This window comes from Symphalangus syndactylus, chromosome 3 (genome assembly GCF_028878055.3).
Source record: "Symphalangus syndactylus isolate Jambi chromosome 3, NHGRI_mSymSyn1-v2.1_pri, whole genome shotgun sequence".
Taxonomy (NCBI): domain Eukaryota; kingdom Metazoa; phylum Chordata; class Mammalia; order Primates; family Hylobatidae; genus Symphalangus; species Symphalangus syndactylus.
This window is the reverse complement of record NC_072425.2, coordinates 28,552,988-28,572,011: the sequence shown is the minus strand read 5'-3', so window position 1 is coordinate 28,572,011 and position 19,024 is coordinate 28,552,988. Positions and strand designations below refer to the sequence as shown.

Below are 19,024 nucleotides of genomic sequence, written 5' to 3'. Positions count from 1 at the left end.
GAAGGGAAACGTGTGTTGAGTCTCCTAAATGAATAGGAGTTAGATGAAGAGGAAAAGGTGGTCGGGCACAGCGGCTCACGCCTGTAATCCTAGCACTTTAGGAGGCCAAGGCGGGTGGATCACAAGGTCAGAAGTTCGACAGCAGCCTGGCCAACATGGTGAAACCCTGTCTCTATTAAAAATACAAAAATTAGCTGGGCGTGGTAGTGGGTACCTGTAATCCCAGCTACTCAGGAGGCTGAGGCAGGAGAATCATTTGAAACTGTAAGGCGGAGGTTACAGTGAACAAAGGTTGTGCCACTGCACTCCAGCCTGGGCAACAAGAGCAAAACTCCACCTCAAAAAAAAAAAAAAAAAAAAAAAAAAAAAAAAAGTAAAGGTAAAAGCATAGAGATAAGAGATGCGTAGATGTTCTGAGAATTTATAGCTGCAATACAGTGTACAAGTGGGGACACAGTGAAAACTGGAAGGAGCCAGAGCCAGCCTGTTGGAGCCTAGGAGCTAGGGCAGTGGTTGTATGGAATAATGATACATTCACAGGCTCCAGAACACCGACTGCTCAGGTTCAAATCCCAGCTCAGCCACTCACTTTGTGCGATACTGAGTGAAGTGCTTTACCACTTGTCCCTCAGTTTTCCTACTTTACCCACAAAATGAAAATAATAACTGTATCTACCACAAAGTGTTATTTTTAAAATAAAAAAATTAACAAACACATAGCAAACTGTCAATAAATGTTATCTATGATTATTGTCTTGAGAGTAAGTGGGAGAATTATTGAAAGATTTCAAGAAGCAAAGTAAAAGGTTTGGAGCTGAACTGTTTAAAAATATTTCTGTTTGTTTGAGGAGAACTGAGTGGAAGGAGGCAAAACACAGAATTAAACCAAGTGAAGGCCAGGAGCGGTGGCTCACACTCATAATGTCAGAACTTTGGGAGGCTGAGGTGGGCAGATCACCTGAGGTCAGGAATTTGAGACCAGCCTGGCCAACATGGTGAAACCCTGTGTCTACTAAAAACACAAAAATTAGCCAAGCCTTGTGGTATATGCCTGTAATCCCAGCTACTCGGGAGGCTGAAGCTGGAGAACTGCTTGAACCCAGGAGGTGGAGGTTGCAGTGAGCCAAGATCGTGCCATTGCACTCCAGCCTGGGCAACAACAGCGAAACTCTATCTGAAAAAAAAAAAAAGTAACCAAGTGGAGTGCACACTCAGGTGTTAACTTTCCCACTGTTATACTTACAGGTGTTGGTCTGATTTTTCTCTACACTGGTAAAAAGCTTCTTATTCTTGGTTTGCTTATCTATGCAAAGGGAACAGCAGATGGCTCACCTCATAAAGTTATAGTGAGGGTTAAGTCAGTACATGTCAAACTCTTAGAAAATTACTTGGCACAAAGTAAGCACCTGATGCGTGCTAGAAAGTATCATCACCATTGTCATTACTACCACCACCATCACTCTCATTGTCATCATCATTATTATATCATTAGGTGTATTTTGTGTACCAGGCACTGGGACAGATATGAACTAGTTTAAGCCTTGGGTATCTTTATAAGTCAGTGACAAGAGACAGGCAGACAGAAATATTAACAGCCTCTAATTCAGGGGCAGAGCACTGGGTTGAGGAATACTACCCATGCTGTTCTGGGAATATAAAAGATGGACACCAGTCATCAGTTTGGAGATTCAGAGTAGTCTCTCAAGAGGACGCCACACCTGAGCTAGTTCTTCAACAATGAAACAGCATTTTCAGGTAGATGAGAAGGCAGAGGAAATAGCCCATTCCAAGTTAGACTGGAGAGAACATAAACTACTAGTTGTTTGAAATAACCAGTGCAAAGAATAGGTGGGAGACCAGTGAGCTTGGCAGAGATCAGACCAGGCAGACTCTTCCAAGCCATGATGTAGTATTTGGATTTTATTCTGGGCAATGGAGAGACATTTTCTGATTAGATAGTCACAGAAGTAAGCAATAAATATAAATACAAAATGAAGTTGGAAAAGACAATTCTTCCAATATGCCCAAATGCCCTTCTTCCAAAAGAACAGACAAAGCCTCCTTTTGCATGGATTAGGAAAACATATTTGGAGTGAGAAAATGATTTTGCCTTTAAGGAACACCTTGAGTTAGTAACAAAGGCAAAGCTAGAACCAGGGTTCCTGATTCCAGAGTCAAGATGAAGTGTCAGCTCTAGAATCTCAAATTTAAATCCCAGCTCTATAACTTACAGCTATGTGGTTCATGAGCAAATTCTTCAATGCCACTGACTCTTAGTTGTAGCATCCATAAAATGAGAATAACGGTTTTGTTGGGAGGATGAGATAATATGGACAATTTGCTTAGCTCTAAGTAAATGTCAGCAATGATTCAAAGCAGAGTATTATCGTGAAAAGGACATAGGATTTAGAGCCCATAAGGGCAAGTCACTTCACCTCCCTAAGCCTCAGTTTTCTCCTGTGTAAATGAAAATAGAAAGATTTATTTTGTAGGGCTGTTGTTAGGTTGAAACGAAATGATGGCTACAAGCAACCAACACAAGACTTTGTACATAACAAGCACTGAACCACTGTTTGCATTTAGAAAATAAAGAAGAATTCAGAAAGTGAAGCCATGAAGAGAAGGGTTGGCGGTGCTCAAAGGCTGGGGAGGAGAAGGAAGCGTCGGAGTGAGAGAGACCAAAGACAAAAATGCTGGCTAATAAATTGTAGGCAATGGAGATCCATAAATCAAAAGGCCAGGCATGCTTCAAGCTTTCCCTGGAGGGGAAATCATAGGTCAGAGTGACCACTTTTCTCAAATACCGGAAATGAAATCTTCCTCATGGAGCTAGAACTCAGACCCACTGGGATAGGAAGCAAGAGGTGAGGGAGGGCCACCACATACTAATTTATTGTTTTATCAGCAGGAGAGACTGAGACAGGAATCACTTGTGAAAGAGTCAGGGGCTGGGCCCAGATGCCACTTTTCTGGGACTGTAGAACCATTCTATTCCCAGCACCATTTCCCAATCAGCTGTTGACTCACTTATCAGACAGGACAGAGACCCAATTTCTAAGGGGACCCTGAAATGGAGAAAAATAAGACAGGCAGGAAGAAAACATTCCCATTTGCCTCCCTCCCTCCTCCCTGCTTTACAGAGTTGAGCTTAAGTGCCTCTGTGTTAGCTGACCCGAAGCTTAATGAGAACTGAGGACATGATGTGGTTGCAAAAAAAATGGGAACATAACCTTCAGAAATGGAGAGGGCAGAGGTTAAGGGAAGTAATGGCTTCATTCATGGTGTCCTCGTCAGGCTCCATCTGGAGAACCCCCGACACTTCTGGTAAGAGGGACATATGTAAACTGCAGCCAGATCATGATGCTGAGGGGTGTCTCAAAAGCAAGCCTGCTGAGCTGAAAGCAGGAATGGAGAGTGCCCATGGAAGAGAAGATTTAGGCCATTAGTTACATTGTTGTAGCAACAAAAGACAAGTGGGCAACAATCTGAGGGTCAGAGATGATTATAATTGATTGAGCACCCACTATGTGCCAGAAACTGTACCTATGCAACATTATTTTACTTCTAATCCTCAACCCAATTTTACAGTCTACAGGTGATAAAAATGAGCTTCCAGCCAGTCATTGATTTGACCAGGGTGACAGGAGGATAGGGCAGGGTTTCAATCCTCTGCCGTAAGGCACCAAAGCATTATGACACAGCCACCCTAAAATTATCAGAAGACACATTTGGCTCAAAATAATAAAAAATGTAAAGCTAAAGTCCTCTAAATTTAGAATGGGTTATTCTTTGTGGCAGCGGGTTCCTCATCACTGCAGGTGATTAAATCAAGTATGTTTTGGAAAGGTGTGCACTACAGTGGGAGTTGTAGCAGGTGTTTGCCATTGTTGTTTATTTGTTTTTAATCTAAAAGCCATGAGAGCCTTGATCCACAGAGAAATATCATCTGATGACCACTCACTTCACAACAAAATTTGCTGTGACGCAATTGTCAAGCACTGAATTCCTGGGCTGAGAGGACCACTTTTGCTGAGGTTCTATTCATGACTCAAAGTCACACTGAAATTTCATCTTCAGGAAGTCTTCCAGATTGTCCCAGCTATCATAAGTCATGTTTTCCCATTTGCTGCTGAAGCATTTATTTATCTGTAGAGATCCATATCACATTTTTTCTTAGCTGTGCACATATCTTGGGATGTAATGTGGTTTTACAGGACACCAGTTGAATATCAGAAGACAGTATTCTAAATTCGGACTCCAACACTTAGTGTTTAGACCTTGCAACTATGGACAGTTTATATAACTCCACATGATTCTCTGTTGCTTAATCTTCAAAATCTATTGTTCAGGATATTAAATGAAATATAAATAACTGGGCCAATAATAGGTGCTCAACTAATATTTCTCACCTGCTTCTTGGACAGTGTAGGTCTCCTCTGGTGTCCAGCTCTTTACTGTGCAAGAATAATGAATTAATAAATGCAAACTGTGGGGCGTGGTGTCTCATGCCTGGAATCATGCACTTTGGGAGGCTGAGGTGGGCGGATCACTTGTGGTCGGGAGTTCGAGACCAGCCTGGCCAACACAGTGAAGCCCCATCTCTACTAAAAATACAAAAATTGGCCAGGTGTGGTGGTGGGCACCTGTGATCCCAGGTACTCGGGGGGCTGAGGCAGAAGAATTGCTTGAATCTGGGAGGCAGAGGTTACAGTGAGCTGAGATTGCACCACTGCACTCCAGCCTGGGTGGCAGAGCAAGACTCCATCTTGGGGAAAGAAGGAAGGAAGGAAGGAAGGAAGGGAGGGAGGGAGGGAGGGAGAGAGGGAAGGGAGGGAGGGAGGGAGGGAGGAAGGAAGGAAGGAAATGGGGTCAATAAAAGGAATGAAATGGCATAAAAGCATCATGTGGACCTAAAGAAAATCAGGTAAGTGGGCAAAAGGTTTATGTGGATTTGTTTATAATAACAAAGAAACTGTAAGAAATCTCGTTGGTTTTTAATACACAACCAGATTAATGTGTGATACATTCACATATTTGCATGACTAAAGGGCCCTTCAAAAAGATAAAACATTTACATATGTATCTGTGGGTAAAAACTTGTACAGCATATTGTTAAACAGAAACAGGTAGATAACAGAGCATAATTTATGTATTTGTTAAACATAGTAGAGATGATAGAGCTGTGGTTGTAGACGTGAACGTATTCTTAAGCCTGTATCTGTTTCCCCATCTCCATGCATATCCATATCTGTATACGGAAATACATGTGTACACTGTTAACAATGTAATCTCTGGGGTAGGGTTGGGATTATGTGGCCCAGAGGTGCACAATTTTCATTATTTTATATATTTCTGTATCATTTGGATTTTATATAATGAACAATAATTATTTCAAAACAAAATAAAGATATTTTCATTTTAAACTATGGATATATACACATATATTTTTAAGCTGGTGTGATGAACTTGTGCAATGAAGCCATGGTTTTATGACTTTCCAGTAGTTCATCAGTGTTACTTTCAAAACAAACCTATATCAAATTTAGCCTCAGCTTGCTCCTATCCAACAGAAAGTCAGAAGCTCAGATACTGCCCCTGGTTATATACCTTTAACGCCAGGTTTGAAATGTGATTTGTAAGGTGACCACTGAAAATGTTTGCATTTGCTTTTTCTTTTCATCCACTCAGAAGAAATCATAAGACTTTTTCAAAAATGTGTATTTTGATGACAGAAATGACTGAGTCTCAACCAATCCAAAGCTATTTCAGTTGGAACTGATAGGAACTTCAAGACAATAACTAACCTTGCTATATACTGTCAGTGGGGAAAACAGATCCATGGGACACTTGTTCAAAGTCCAAAGTCAGTGTGTTTTGTTAGTATTAGTTAGTTGGTATTAGTATGAGTATTTATTTGTTAATTGAAGGTATAATTGAAGATACCTTCATTTATAAGATATGCCAATGCTTTAATAACAGCCATTCAAGAAAAGAAGAATACAATGCTTAATGTACACATTCACTGTACACAATCCGTCCAGATTTTAGAAATGCCAAAATATACAGAAAAAGGTTAAAAGTACCTCTGAGATTATAGGAATATGACCCTAGAGGCCTAAAGTACCTCTGAGATTATAGGAATATGACCCTAGAAGCCTAAGTCTGCTCTTGTTCCCAATATCTTAAAAATTCTGAGAGTTAATTCAATATATCCAAAGCAGCAGCTAACATGATCTTGGAGGAATGTACAGTGACATCCCAGGTTTGTTTGTTTTCACTAAGAACACAGCGGTGGATGTGTAACTCTTTTCAAATCCCATGGCACGTTGAGAAAGGTCCTGTGATGATTTCTGCGATCTATTCATAATGTCTGCCATGGAGGCAAGAGGAGCCGACATCATAAATACACCATTCCTGGTCCAGATAGATCAATTTCACTGAAGCAAAATGTCCTCAAGAGCTTGCTGTGTCCTCTCTATCAATATGCTCAAACATAACTGAAAGTGTAGAGAAGCCCAAGAGTGGTCAAAGATGTTCTGACCCGAGAAAATTCTGGTCCCTGGCCACCTATGAGCTCAGTTTTTCAAGTCTCCTAATAGGAACCTTATGGCTGGGGACAGCTGGGTGTCAGTGCGTCCTCTTCAAGCAGCTGTTTGCGGTAACCTATGGTCATAAGAACCAGGCTCTGGGGGATACTGGTCTGATAGATTTATTAGGCAGAGGTAAGAGATGTCCTTTTGTCACTAAATCTTATGGGGATATATGACCACAGATTTAGGAAAGATTTGAAAACATTTTGGGGTTTAGTGATTACACAGTCCAAGAGAATCCTAATAGAACTCATCTTATGAGATCAGTCCTCAAAGTACTTGTGGAAAAAACTCTTATCCCTCTAGTCAACCTGGGTCCCTGAGAAATAAGACGTGCAGGGCTGGAGGTGAAACGATACTAACAATGTGTCTGTTCTCTGGTCTCTATGACCTTCAGGGTTTTCTGGTTCCTTGGCTTCCCAGCTGGAAGAGACTTTGGAGTTCAGCCCTTTCATGTTACAAACAAGGTCCAGAAGGGGGATGGCTTGTGTCCAAGGTCACACAACAAGTAGGTGACAAGGCTAGGACAGAACCCCTGGGCTCCTGGCTTTGGAGAAGCATCTTACCCTCTCTTATTTACACTGTGATGTTCTGCACACTTGCTAATCCTTGAAAGGCAGAGCAAATGTATCGAAATTGCTCCTCTGTTTAAAACATTTATATGGCTTCTGGGAGAAAGAACAAACTTGTGAACAGAACTCACAAGAGCCATCATGATCTGTCCTTTGCTAAACAATCCAGCTTTGTTGTTTTTGTTTGTTTGCTTTTCCTTTTCACTTTTAACTCTCCTCTTTCACTTCGAACTCTCTTCTCCAGTAAGATTTATATTTTTAACTGAAGTATATTCTCTTACCCAACTTTCTCTCATCTTTGCATTGGTAATTCCTTCTGAAGAGAAGACTCTCAGCCTTCCACCTGGAGGACCCTTCATTCTGTTTCTAAACTTAGAAACATTCTTTCTTCCACAAGGATTCTTCCTTGAGCTCCAGATCTGGATTAGCTGCTCCAGCTTTCTGCATGTGGAACCTTGTCACTCCAAGTGTGCTTTTGGGGCCAACAACATTAACATCACTATGAGAGCTTGTTACATTGGATTTTTTGGAATGTTAGAAGACCTCAGAGTTCATGGAATTTAGTAAATGTAGAATCTCAGACCCAACCCAGACTACTGAGTCAATTTGGAATGTAACAAGTCCTCAGGTGATTCTCAGGCACGTTAAAGTTTGAGAAACACTGCTCTAAAACGCTTGTCCATTCACATGCCAAATGCCACTGCAATTGCTGGCTGACCACTCTTTTCCTCACTAGATGCTGAACCTTGTAAAGGCAGGATCTCTGTCATCTTCACTCTGTATTTTTAGCCCCCAGCACATGGCCTGACACATAGTCAGCACATTAAATGAATCAATGAATCAATCAATCAATGAAGTGAGATCTCTTCAAGTCTTTTAATATTTGCAAGGACATTGCATTTTTTGGAATGTTAGAAGACCTCAGAGTTCATGGAATTCAATTGTTTCCAACTGTGAGCTAAAGATTCTTGAGGGCTTGGAGAGACATAAGGGATGCTTGGGATTGGGTGGGGTGGAGGGTCATAGAAGAGGAGACCCAGCAGGTGGGACTCCAGGCCACCCACTCCAGTTTCTACCAGAACAAATCTTTAGTCATCTGGTCCACACATTTAATCATCTCATTACTCAATTACTCAACAATTAATTATTTAGCAGCTACTTACAAATGTGAATACGACATAAGGGATCACTAACTATACATAGTTTACATTGTAGTAGGGAAGACAGATAATATGTAAGTAAACATGCAAGCAATATAAGATTCTAAATCTAGTAAGTGCAGGAAAGATAGTTAAACCATGAGGGTGCGACAGAGCAAATGGGTGGAAGTTTTAGAGAATTCTCTGTGGAGGTGGGCTGTGATTCCATGTAAGATTTATTTGGAAAAAAAAAAAAGCCACTGGTTAAAAAAAAAATACCACTGTTCTAGTTCATCCTTATCATGATATAGGTGAGGAGACTGAAGGCCAGAAAGCGGCAGAGCCCAGGGTTGCACAGTGAGCTTATTAGCAGCACCAGGATAGACTAGGAGGCAGTTTCCTTGATTCCAGCTGACATATCAGTGTGGGATGTTGGAGCAATCTCAGATATCCTCCAGGAGACTAGAAAGACCAGAGGAGGAGGAAGCTGGGTGACAGGGTGGGGAGGTTCGCAGACAGTGGCTGGTGACTGCCTGACTAGGGGTTAGTGGGTTATCACAAACCATTACTGAGTGGATTGCCTGGCCTCTGTGGGAGGCCCGGCAGCCTTTCCAGAAGATTTATGTCCTGGAAGCTTATAAAGGATTCCAGGAGGCTGTAAAGACAAAGCCAGAAGTGGAGCTCTGGTTTAGCTTCCACACAAACTCCCTGAGCCCTGTGGGAAAGTCCAAAAAACTGGAATGCCTTCCTCTGTCCACAGGCAAGATGGCAGCCAAGATGACTCACACAGCAGCTTTCATCTGGGGCTCTTCACTTCTGCCTGCCAGTCTGGCCCTCTTTTAGGTTTTATCTAAAGAACCTTCCTTTCATGTGCAAGGGAGAAAGTTAAAGTCCAGGACCCAACATAACTGATAAGGCCTGGCTTGCACTGGGGAGAGATCCCTTTTATCCCTGGACCAAGCTCTCATCTCTGTCCCCGAGAGCCTCAAATTCTTGGAGGGCCATTGCAAATGTTCTAAGGGCTCAAGGTAAGAGCTTAAGGCAGAACTGGCCTCCATGTCAAACTCTGCACAACTCTGGGCAGCTCGTTTTGCCCCATGCGACCTCAATTTCCTTATCATCCAAAAAAATGGCATGAATACCCTACATGGTCATTTCGAAGTTTTTAAAGCATGAAGTGCTGCCCACTAAGTATTTCAAGAAGTCATGTGATTCTCTCCAATGCGCCAATGCCACCCTGGCCTAGAATGCTATGCTGTCTTTCTGGGACTATTATCACAACAGCCTCTAGAGCCTCACTGCCGCTTTCTTACCTTGACCCCTATACTCAAGCCAGAGGGATCTTTCTCCTTTGATGGTCTGGTAATATTACTCCTTTTTGTGAAAAACACTTCAAAAGCTTACCATTACCCTAAGGAGATAATCCCAACTTCTTAACCTAATTTAAAGGGCATTCAGGATCTGCCTCCCACTGACCTCTCCCTTCTTATCTGTTACCACTCCTGCTGTCACACACTTTGCTGCAACTACACAGAAATTCTTCAGTTGCTCTAAACACAGTGTTTACCAAAGTGTAGGCCAAGTTCCTCTAGGGTAGGGAAAGGATTTTAGGTGGTACTCAAGACGATCACAGACCCAATATTAAACAAAAATGAATTACGTTTGCAAAAGTGGTTAGATTAGCTCTTTCATTCTCTTCCCCTCTTTCAGGTTACTTCAAAAAGAAAATCTTGGGCCGGGCGGTGGCTCACACCTGTAATCCTAGCACTTTGGGAGGCTGAGATGGGCAGATCACTTGAGGTCAGGAGTTTGAAACCAGACTGGCCAACTTGGTGAAACCCTCTCTCTACTAAAAATATTTTTTAAAAATTAGCTGGGCATGGTGGTGGGTGTCTATAATCCCAGCCACTTGGGAGGCTGAGGCAGGAGAATCACTTGAACTTGGGAGGCAGAGGTTGCAGTGAGCTGAGATAGCACCATTGCTCTCCAGCCTGGACAATAAGAGCGAAACTCCATGTCAAAAAAAGAAAAGAAAATCTTGGTTTGGGGCTGTGTCTGTAACATTTCTCTAACTAATTTCCCTTTTGAAGGGAGAGCTTCAGGCTCTGCTAGAATTGAACAACATTGTTTTCTGGTTTTTGTCTCATTCCACTTTTGTTGCTTTTGTTCATTGTATTGAAGGGTTAGGTTTAATTTTCTATTAAGGGTAGATGATGTTGGTTTTCCCTTTACAAGATGATGTTGTGTTTTCTATTCAAATACATTTTTAATAAGAAGTGAATCTAAGAAAGAAATACCAAATAAAGTATATATGGTGGTGAGATGGCATGTCATAAAAGTGGTAGGCAAATGATCAAAAGTTGAGATGAAAACTTCCACTGTCATGTAACATTTTGTCTTCTGAGCATTCCGTCGGGTAGTCTCTCTGCTCCAAATACCTATCCTTTCTCCCCACAACCCTCACTTACCTTACCCCAACTCAAATCTTAGGCCTCAGGCTCTCAGCCCCAGTGCAGCTTCATTGGGTGACCTAGACCAGATGCCTATGTCTCATGTATGTTCCCAAAGAGTTCTGTTCTTCTGCTATCATGACACTTATTATTCCTGCTCTACATAACTGCCTGTTTATGCAACAGGAAGCTATGTATAGGTAGCAACCATTTCTACCTTTTTATCATTGCATTGTCAGCAGCCACCACATAAGAAGTGCTGTTAAGTATATGCTGAATGGATGAATGTTGCTAGATGCAAGACATAAAATGCAGCCACCATTGCATACACTACTTTATGAAGCTTTAGAAAATAGTGACTGTGCCTTAGTTCTGTTTGAATCATTCATGGTTCCCAGCATAGTGACTGGCATGCAGGACAAAAATAAAGCCTTCATACATGTTGAATTCATAAATTTATATAGTCACGTTCACTAATGGACTTTAGTCAAAATCATAGCTATTTACTGTAGAAAAACTCAGACTTCTTATGGAAGACTGAGAAAGGCCCTGGATTATGGGTCATGGCCCCGCTGCTGTTCCCCTCTGTGATCTTGGTTAGGACACAGGCCTTCAAAGAGCCTAAGTTTCCTATCTGTAAAACGAGGTGGGAGATGAGAAAGGAGAATGATTAATGCAAAGAGCATCAATGCCCTTTCCCCATTCAACATTCCAGGAGTGCAGGAATCTAAAGTTCCAAGATTCTTTCATTATCTCTGCCCATTTTCCATCTTTAGCCTTGACACGACTAAGGTGATAATCACCCTTATTTACTTGATAAAGCCTAGTCTCAGCCTATGGGGAAAGAGTCCAGAAAAGTCAACTGGAGGCAAAAAGAATATGCCCCTCCGATCACACAAATATGCCCATACCTGGGCCCCAGCTCATCCTCACTTCTCCAGACGAAGTCGCCAAATTTTTCATAGTGAGAGTTGTAGTGGTGCTGGACTCGGAACAGCATCGAGGCTGAGACCTCCATCAGTGTGTTGTAGGCCATCTGCTGCTCCTTTCCACTTGTGTACCCATTGTACAGATTGTAGATCTTGTCAGCTATTTCTGAGAGGGCAGAAGGGCAGAAACAGATCACTGGGTGGTGAAAAAAAGTAAGGATATAAGCATGGGCTTCAATAAGAAAGGCACAGTGGTGAGACAGTTTGCTTGCATAAGCTCTGGGAGCAGACAAACCTTAATTTCATCTTGAATATGTTATTGACTGGTTGTGTTTGATTTTCTATCATCTGGAGGTAATGATGTCTATTCTGGAGGTGCATTGGGAAAACTAAATTAAAGAGTGGATACAAAGCACTCAACACAGGGTCTGGCACAAAGTTAGTGCTCATAATTACAAGCTTAATTATCAATATAATTATTGTACCTGTGATTTTACATACAATTGGCTTAAATAAACTGTCTCGGATAATCTCAACACCCTCCTTCTATTTTGCCTTTGTTGTATTTCCAACACATTTCTGTGATCAGGTCCGATAGGTCCCCATTTGAAACACCTTTCAAAGATAATCCAAACTCTTCTGCTTGCTGTTCATGGCTATTCCTACTGCTTCAGTTAGTCCTACTAATCGAAGTAACTTCAATTCATCATGAGTAGAAGGCATATTCTTTCAGCTTCAAAAACCCTGTCAAAATCTGTATGTGGCCTTCAATCATTACCAACAACAATCAACGCTAGGAGATCTGGAAACTTAGAGTAAAAATGGGAGGAACACTATGCTCCTCCCATTGTGTTACACTATTTTCTACTCTGATTTTTATTTGTATTTTTTTTTTTGACAGTCGACGTGTTATTTTAAAATAATAATTTAAAAAATTTATCAGGAAAATATTTCAAATCCTCTCCCCTTTGGTAGCACATAAAACATTTATAATTGAGTTTATTATTGAGCCATCTGCAGAAATGTCTGTCTCACCACCCATAATGTGAATTCCTAAAAGGTGGAGACCATGTCTCTACTGCATTGCTTGGACTTTTGAGAAGTAATTGTTCAACTTTAAGTAGACCACCAGGACTTATGAGCCACTGTCACATTTTGCTAGACTTGATGTAGAAACTGCACCTACACAATGCTCAAGAACTAAGTATATGGTGGATCTGATTGACTGATTATATTTTTTCAGGTTTTTTTTTTTGCCTGCTGTTTATGTCATGAACCAGGAGCGGCAAAAACGTTTAATCTTGCATGCTAACTGACTGATAATCACTGATGGTAGCTCTATGCTAAGGATTCTGAGACCACCATGGGACTGGATGGAACAGCATGCTGTGATCTGCTAATGATGTCTGCTATGGACACCACAAGATGAAATGGTCTTCTAGGTGCCATCTCTTTGCTACTCTAGCAACGACAAGTGGGAGAAAATGATTGGTCCCTGAGAAATCTAGGCCAAGGGACAAGATACAGCCATGGGGCCCTGACCCCCTACCATTCCTGGCCTGTAAGTCAGAACACAGATCAACTCTCTAAAAGAGGGGGCAAGTCTTTCCACTGCCAAAGATATTGCTAGTCAATCTTAATTTTTCCCTTCATGACTTTGATTAATTTAGCTCCATGTTCCTCCTGTTCCCTTAGTGCCTTCAATTTCTTCTCCCTGTGCCAGGGTGTCGGGGTGTGCATGTGTGTGTTTAATGATTAGGGACTGTTGGGTGCAGAACTTAGGAGAAATATGGGAGTTACCTTGGAGTTGAAAAACTGGGTTACCTACCTTCTGCCTTGTTGTCATCCACCAGTGGACAGGCCGTCCTCAGGGTCACTGTGCTTAGCTCTGAGTGCCTCCCTCGTGTATCCACAGCATACAGAGTGAACCTGCAGCACAGCAAGAAAACAGAGCACCAGGCTGTGACTTCACAGAAGGCCCTGGGAGTTGCAGGGAAGAACACAGAGTCATGGCACATTAGGCTACAGGAAAAATGATTTTTAAAAAAGAATGATAATTATAAAGCATTTATTGAGCACTAACTGCCTACTCAGCACTTTGCACTTCATCTCAGCCTAAAAGGGAGGGATTTATTGTCACCCACATCTTGTCAATGAGGACACTGAGACTTAGATTGTGTATCTTTCCACTGTCTCAGTTACTGAGGGACAGAACGGGGGTATTGAACTCAAGCAGTCTGAACCCCAATGCTATCCTTTATGGCTGGATATATCCATTTATATATTCATTAATTTACCATTTAAGAAATATTTATTGAGCATTTACTCTACACCAGGAAGTACTTTAAGTGCTAAGGTTATAAAGATGAACAAGAGAGTCAAGGTCACAGATCAAAAAAATAAGTAAAAATCAAAAACTAAAAAAAAATCAGATAATGGTTAAGTGTGAAATAAAATATACCAGAATAATGCGAAAAAGACTAATGCAGGAGCATGGGGAGTATAGGCTTTGGAATGTAGCCCATGAAAGTCTTCCTGAAGAAGAAACTTCAGGACCTAAGACCTGAATAGTGAGGAAGAACCAGTTTATGGAAGGAAGACCTGGGGAAAGAGCATTCTAGGTAGAATGCTCAGTAAGTACAAAGGTCCTGAGGAGAGAAGGAGCCCAGACAGTTGAAGAAATGGGCAGCCAGTGTGGCTGGAACAAAGGGAGATGAGGTAGAAGGTCAGTGGGAACCTTGTAGGCCATGTCAGGGAGACTAGGTGTTAATCTGGCTATAAGGCATTAAGGCATACCCCCACCTTTCTGTGATGTCATCTGAAGCTCCATGCTATATTGGTGGGAGCAGACACAGCCTCTGTGGCCTTAGAAGGGAAGAACTGGTAAAACACAGACCTGGTAGATTCAAGTCTAATCCAGAGCACGTAATTCTTTCTAGAGCAGCCTCTGTCCTCTGTCCTATCTTGGGGAAGCTCTGTGACCCTTGTATTCCCAGATCTCCAAGTTCTGCAGTTAAGCAAAGTCTAAGAAGGGAGCAGAAACAACTTTCTAGATGATGTGAGCCTTAGAGGCCAAGAACAGTCTGATAGAAGGGTTAAGCATCTGAGTGTTCTGTCTGCATCATGTCATCCTTTTTCACCAGCTTTTAAGGGTAGAGGCAGTAGTGTGAAGTGGGTAGAGGGTTCCCTGTGTTAAGGAGAAGAGACTGGGGTCATAATGGCCCTATTTTGTTCCCTCCTGCCCTGCATCTCAAATTATCCCATGTTATAAAATAGGAAAAACACTATGATTACCAAGTTTCAGAATGGTGAGCCCTGATTGGCCATACATAGTTGCACTTAATAAATATAAGTTGGTTATACAAAGTAATTATTATGTGCTAAGACCCTAATATGTGTCAAGCACTGAGCTAAGAGTTACCTACATTAATACAATTAATTCCCTCCCACAATCCTAAAAGACAGGTACTATTACTCTCTTTATTTTATTTGTGAGGCTCAGAGAGGGGAAGCAGCTTGCCCAGAACCACATGGTAATTACTAGGACTGGCAATTTAAACCTTGGTTTCTCTGACTCTAAAGTTCATACATGCAACCACTGTAAGCTGTTGTCTTCTGATCACAGTTCTGTAGAAATCAACTCTGTAAAAATGTGATTCCATTAGGCACACTTGCTGAACCCTAACTATGTTGAAGCAGTGCCATCTCACAAGTTTTTCTGATCTTATGAAAACATGCTAAAATAATCACCCTCATTATCTATACCTTTCAGAAGATAAAACTGAAGATTTAAAAAATTAAGCAATGTGTCCAAAGTCACAGGTTCAGAAAATTAAGGAGCCAAGACTATCATCTGTCTTACTCTGAAACCCACGCTCTTTGCTCTCAGCTGCCATTTTATTGCTCCCACTTGCAGGCTCAGAGGATCAGATCTGGGTTACCTACATGGGCCCTTCCAGCTTTGACTTCCCATGACCTGAGGCCTCAAAGGTTGTTTTAATAAAGGGTACCATGAGTCAAAACTTCTTGGTACAAAGGAAGCAGGGGGTGACAGAGGAAGGGGCCCGGTCTTGGAGATGGCCAGATGTGGGTTCATATTCCAGTTTTACTGTCTAGCATTGTGAACTTGGGCAAGTCGCTTCACCTCTCTGAGCTCACTGCACCTCTCTGCACCCAACATCTGTGATAGAGAGACTGCCACCCACCTCACAAGTGCAGTATGGATAGATGAGAAATGTAAGTGCACTGTGAGGTAAGTTATCATTGGAAAGCCATGCAGAAGGGTTGAGAACAAGATCATAAATAAATTCGAGGAGGTGAGAGTAAGCAAGTGGCAAGGTGGGAAGTGAGAACAGCATTAGGTAACATTATGTAAGCACTTATCATCCACATATGGACCCAACTTTCAGAGGCAAGATGCAAATGCTAGCATGCATGATTCACAGTGCATACACTTCAGCTTGGGTACAGCTATATGTTAAATGACAACATGTCATTTAACACAGTACTAGGCACATAGTAGGCACTTGATAAATACTGATATAAATGAATGAATCAAAGCATACCACCTCTCATTTCTTAATTTTAGTTTCTCCATCAATAAAATGAGGTTAGTTTCAGACAGTGCATGGCTGTCTCAAGGATTACATGGAGTGATGCATGAGAAAGTGGCTTGTAAGAGGAGGATTTTTATAAAGACCATACACAGAGCACTTATTTGTGCAAGACAACACATTTTAAAAAATGCTTTCTTGGAGTTAGAAGATGTATTTCAACCGAGGGAAACATGGAAGGCTTGTAGTGAATAGAATATATGAATGAAAGTTCAAAATACGAAAAGTAGGAATATGTTTTGATACAGCTTTTTCATAGGCCACTTATGCTCCTGTGGTGCTTCTGCAATCCATTTCCTCCACCCAAGAGGGCCCAGGGTCATCTCGCTGCTTAGCCAAGCAGCATGAATAAGAGAGCCCCCAGCATGCTGGGGAAGAAGTGGCTTAAGGTATTCATGTCATAAAAACTGGGTAGAATCCTTGCTTTCTCCAACTGCTGGCTGAACATTCTTTGGGAAGTCACTTCACCTTCTCTGAGCCTCGGTCTCCTCACCTGTAAAATAGGGTGAAATTATCCATATCCCACAAGTTGGGGGTCAAGACTCAGTAATCCAATGATAATAATAGGCCCAGTTCAATCTTTGCTCCCTAAAAGATAGCTTCTATTTTTGTTATTATAGTAACCAAACATGCCAGTGGGGGCCTCGGGATGGAGGAGGCCTCAGGCAACCCTGCTGGGGGGTGGAGAAGGAGGAAGATGTCAACCTCACAGTGCTAGGTCAAAAGTCACAAGGCCATGCGTTTTCTGCCTGTCTCAGCTGTAATTGTAGAACTGTTCCAGAGGCACATCTGAAAGCTGTTAGGGGACCAGGCAGGGCCTGGAGGGGTTACTTGTGAAGTGGAGAAAGTGGCAGTCCCTGATATGAAGGAGAGAGGGAGAAAGAGACAGAGAGAGTGAGGAGTGGGGGGGACAGATACCAAGAAACAGATACAAATATATACCGCAAGCAAATCCATACAGCAGAAGGGTGAAAGAGGGAGAGCCAGGGATAGAGACAGACAGAGACAGAGGGGAGAGGGAGAGAGAGGGAGGAAGGGAGAGGGAGAGAGAGGGAGGGAGGGAGAGGGAGAGGGAGAGAGAGGGAGAAGGAGAGCGGGAGGGAGAGAGAGAGAGAGAGGGAGGGAGAGAGAGGGAGAGAGGGAGAGGGAGAGGGAGAGAGAGAGAGAGAGAGAGAGAGAGAGAGAGATCAGACCTCTGAGTTTCTTGGGATCAGAAAGGGTGTCAGCCTCTCTCTGCTCAGTTCTGTCACCATCTCTCTGAAGCAGGCTGAGGTTCACTGATAATTTGAACTAAAACTCCTGTACTATCAACTCCTAATCTTGATTTTACAAGTGGAGAAACCAAAGCCCAGAAGGAAAAACGACTTGCATGAAGACCCACTTGCCAATAAATTCATATAGAGACTCTGGCATTCCTGACTCCTCCTCCGCCAGTGCTCTCTCCTACATTTCCGTGCCCTGGCTGATCGAGGTCCAAGTCTACTTATGGGATGCTTTCATTATGAAAGGTGGCTCATGGATAACGTTGGATGAGCTATATAGGAACCTGGAGCTCCAGGCCCAAACCATTGCTATTCCTTTCCTTGGCCTTATTTCAGGGGAAGGAACACTGGCCAAGGTGGCTGAAACCTGAATTTGAGTCCCAGCTTGTCCACAGACTGTGTGGTATGAGATCTTGCATACCTACAGTAATACAGGCTTAGTGTATTGGGAGGTCGAAATCCAAACAAACACACTGTGTGGGAAAATGCCTTGGGATAACTACTCCAAAGTATTTTTCAATGTTTCTTCATCATTGTCGGGACATTGTCATCCTCAGGACATCATCTTCATCATCCTTAGGACAAAGTCCATCACTCTCAGAACAAATTCCTCAACTTGGAACCCCCTCATTTGAGCTCTGGTCAAAGGTCTAGGTGTGCCTGCTGACCTTCCTCCCTACTCTGCTTCACAGCAGAGGCATCTCCAGCTGCTGATGGTTCCAGAACACGGATCCCATCTCTGAACCTTTCCACCAGTGGCACTCTCTGGCTGAGTCATCCATCCCCTTCTTCACTTGACCCCTCTCGACCTTGTCCTTGAAGCATCGCTCAAACCTTACCTCCTCTGGAAAGCCTGCTTTGACCCATCTGAAGAGCTGCTTAGCCCTCCTTTTCCCCTGCACGGTGCCCATGCCATATGGTGCACATGTCACACAGCTAGGTCAGCACCCCTTCACTTCTTTCTTGTCCCTATGAGTATGTGATTGTCTTCAGGATCAGAATATGGTTCTGCTCATCTCTAAACACCTACACCTGGTGCACCAATGCTCAGCACACACAGGTCAGAATGAATGAGGCTCATTTCCCTTTCCTGGAAATCAGTCTTTCCATCTGTAAAATGAACAGAAGATGACTAGATTGAAGGGTTACTAAAATGAATGGAATAACAAGAGGGCTAAAGGCATGGCTTTGGAATCAGCCAATTTGTTGTTAAATTCTGGTTCTCGTACATTGGCTGTGTGTAGCCTTGTCTCAAGGTACTCACCTGTACAATGGGAATCATATTAAAACTCACCATGAAGGGTTCTTGTTAGAATAAAGAGAGTGCAGCATGAAAGTGCTCAGCACAATGCCCGACATGTGCTATGCAATAACCAATAAGCAATCAATCGCTGTTGGCATCATCATTGGTGTTAGTACTAAGCCACTGCTCAAGGCTCTGACTTCACCCCCAACTGGAGTAAGTGGTC

General features: G+C 42.5%; 1 protein-coding gene and 1 long non-coding RNA gene across 4 annotated transcripts in view; one reads left to right on the top strand and one right to left on the bottom strand.

Annotated features, from left to right (window-relative positions):
- ASTN2 (astrotactin 2) overlaps positions 1 to 19,024 on the bottom strand; it is a 1,055,774-nt gene that overhangs the window by 49,419 nt on the left and 987,331 nt on the right. For all 3 annotated transcript variants that reach the window (XM_063636815.1, XM_063636816.1, XM_055271311.2), the window contains 2 exons: positions 13,509 to 13,609; positions 11,663 to 11,846 (listed from right to left, as the gene is read on the bottom strand). In XM_063636815.1, coding sequence (XP_063492885.1) covers positions 11,663 to 11,846; positions 13,509 to 13,609 — 285 coding nt within the window. The remainder of the gene's footprint in view (positions 1 to 11,662; positions 11,847 to 13,508; positions 13,610 to 19,024) is intronic.
- On the top strand, positions 6,428 to 13,320 carry LOC134736284 (uncharacterized). The gene is made up of 2 exons (XR_010120195.1): positions 6,428 to 6,722; positions 12,924 to 13,320. It is a non-coding gene; the product is annotated as an uncharacterized lncRNA (long non-coding RNA).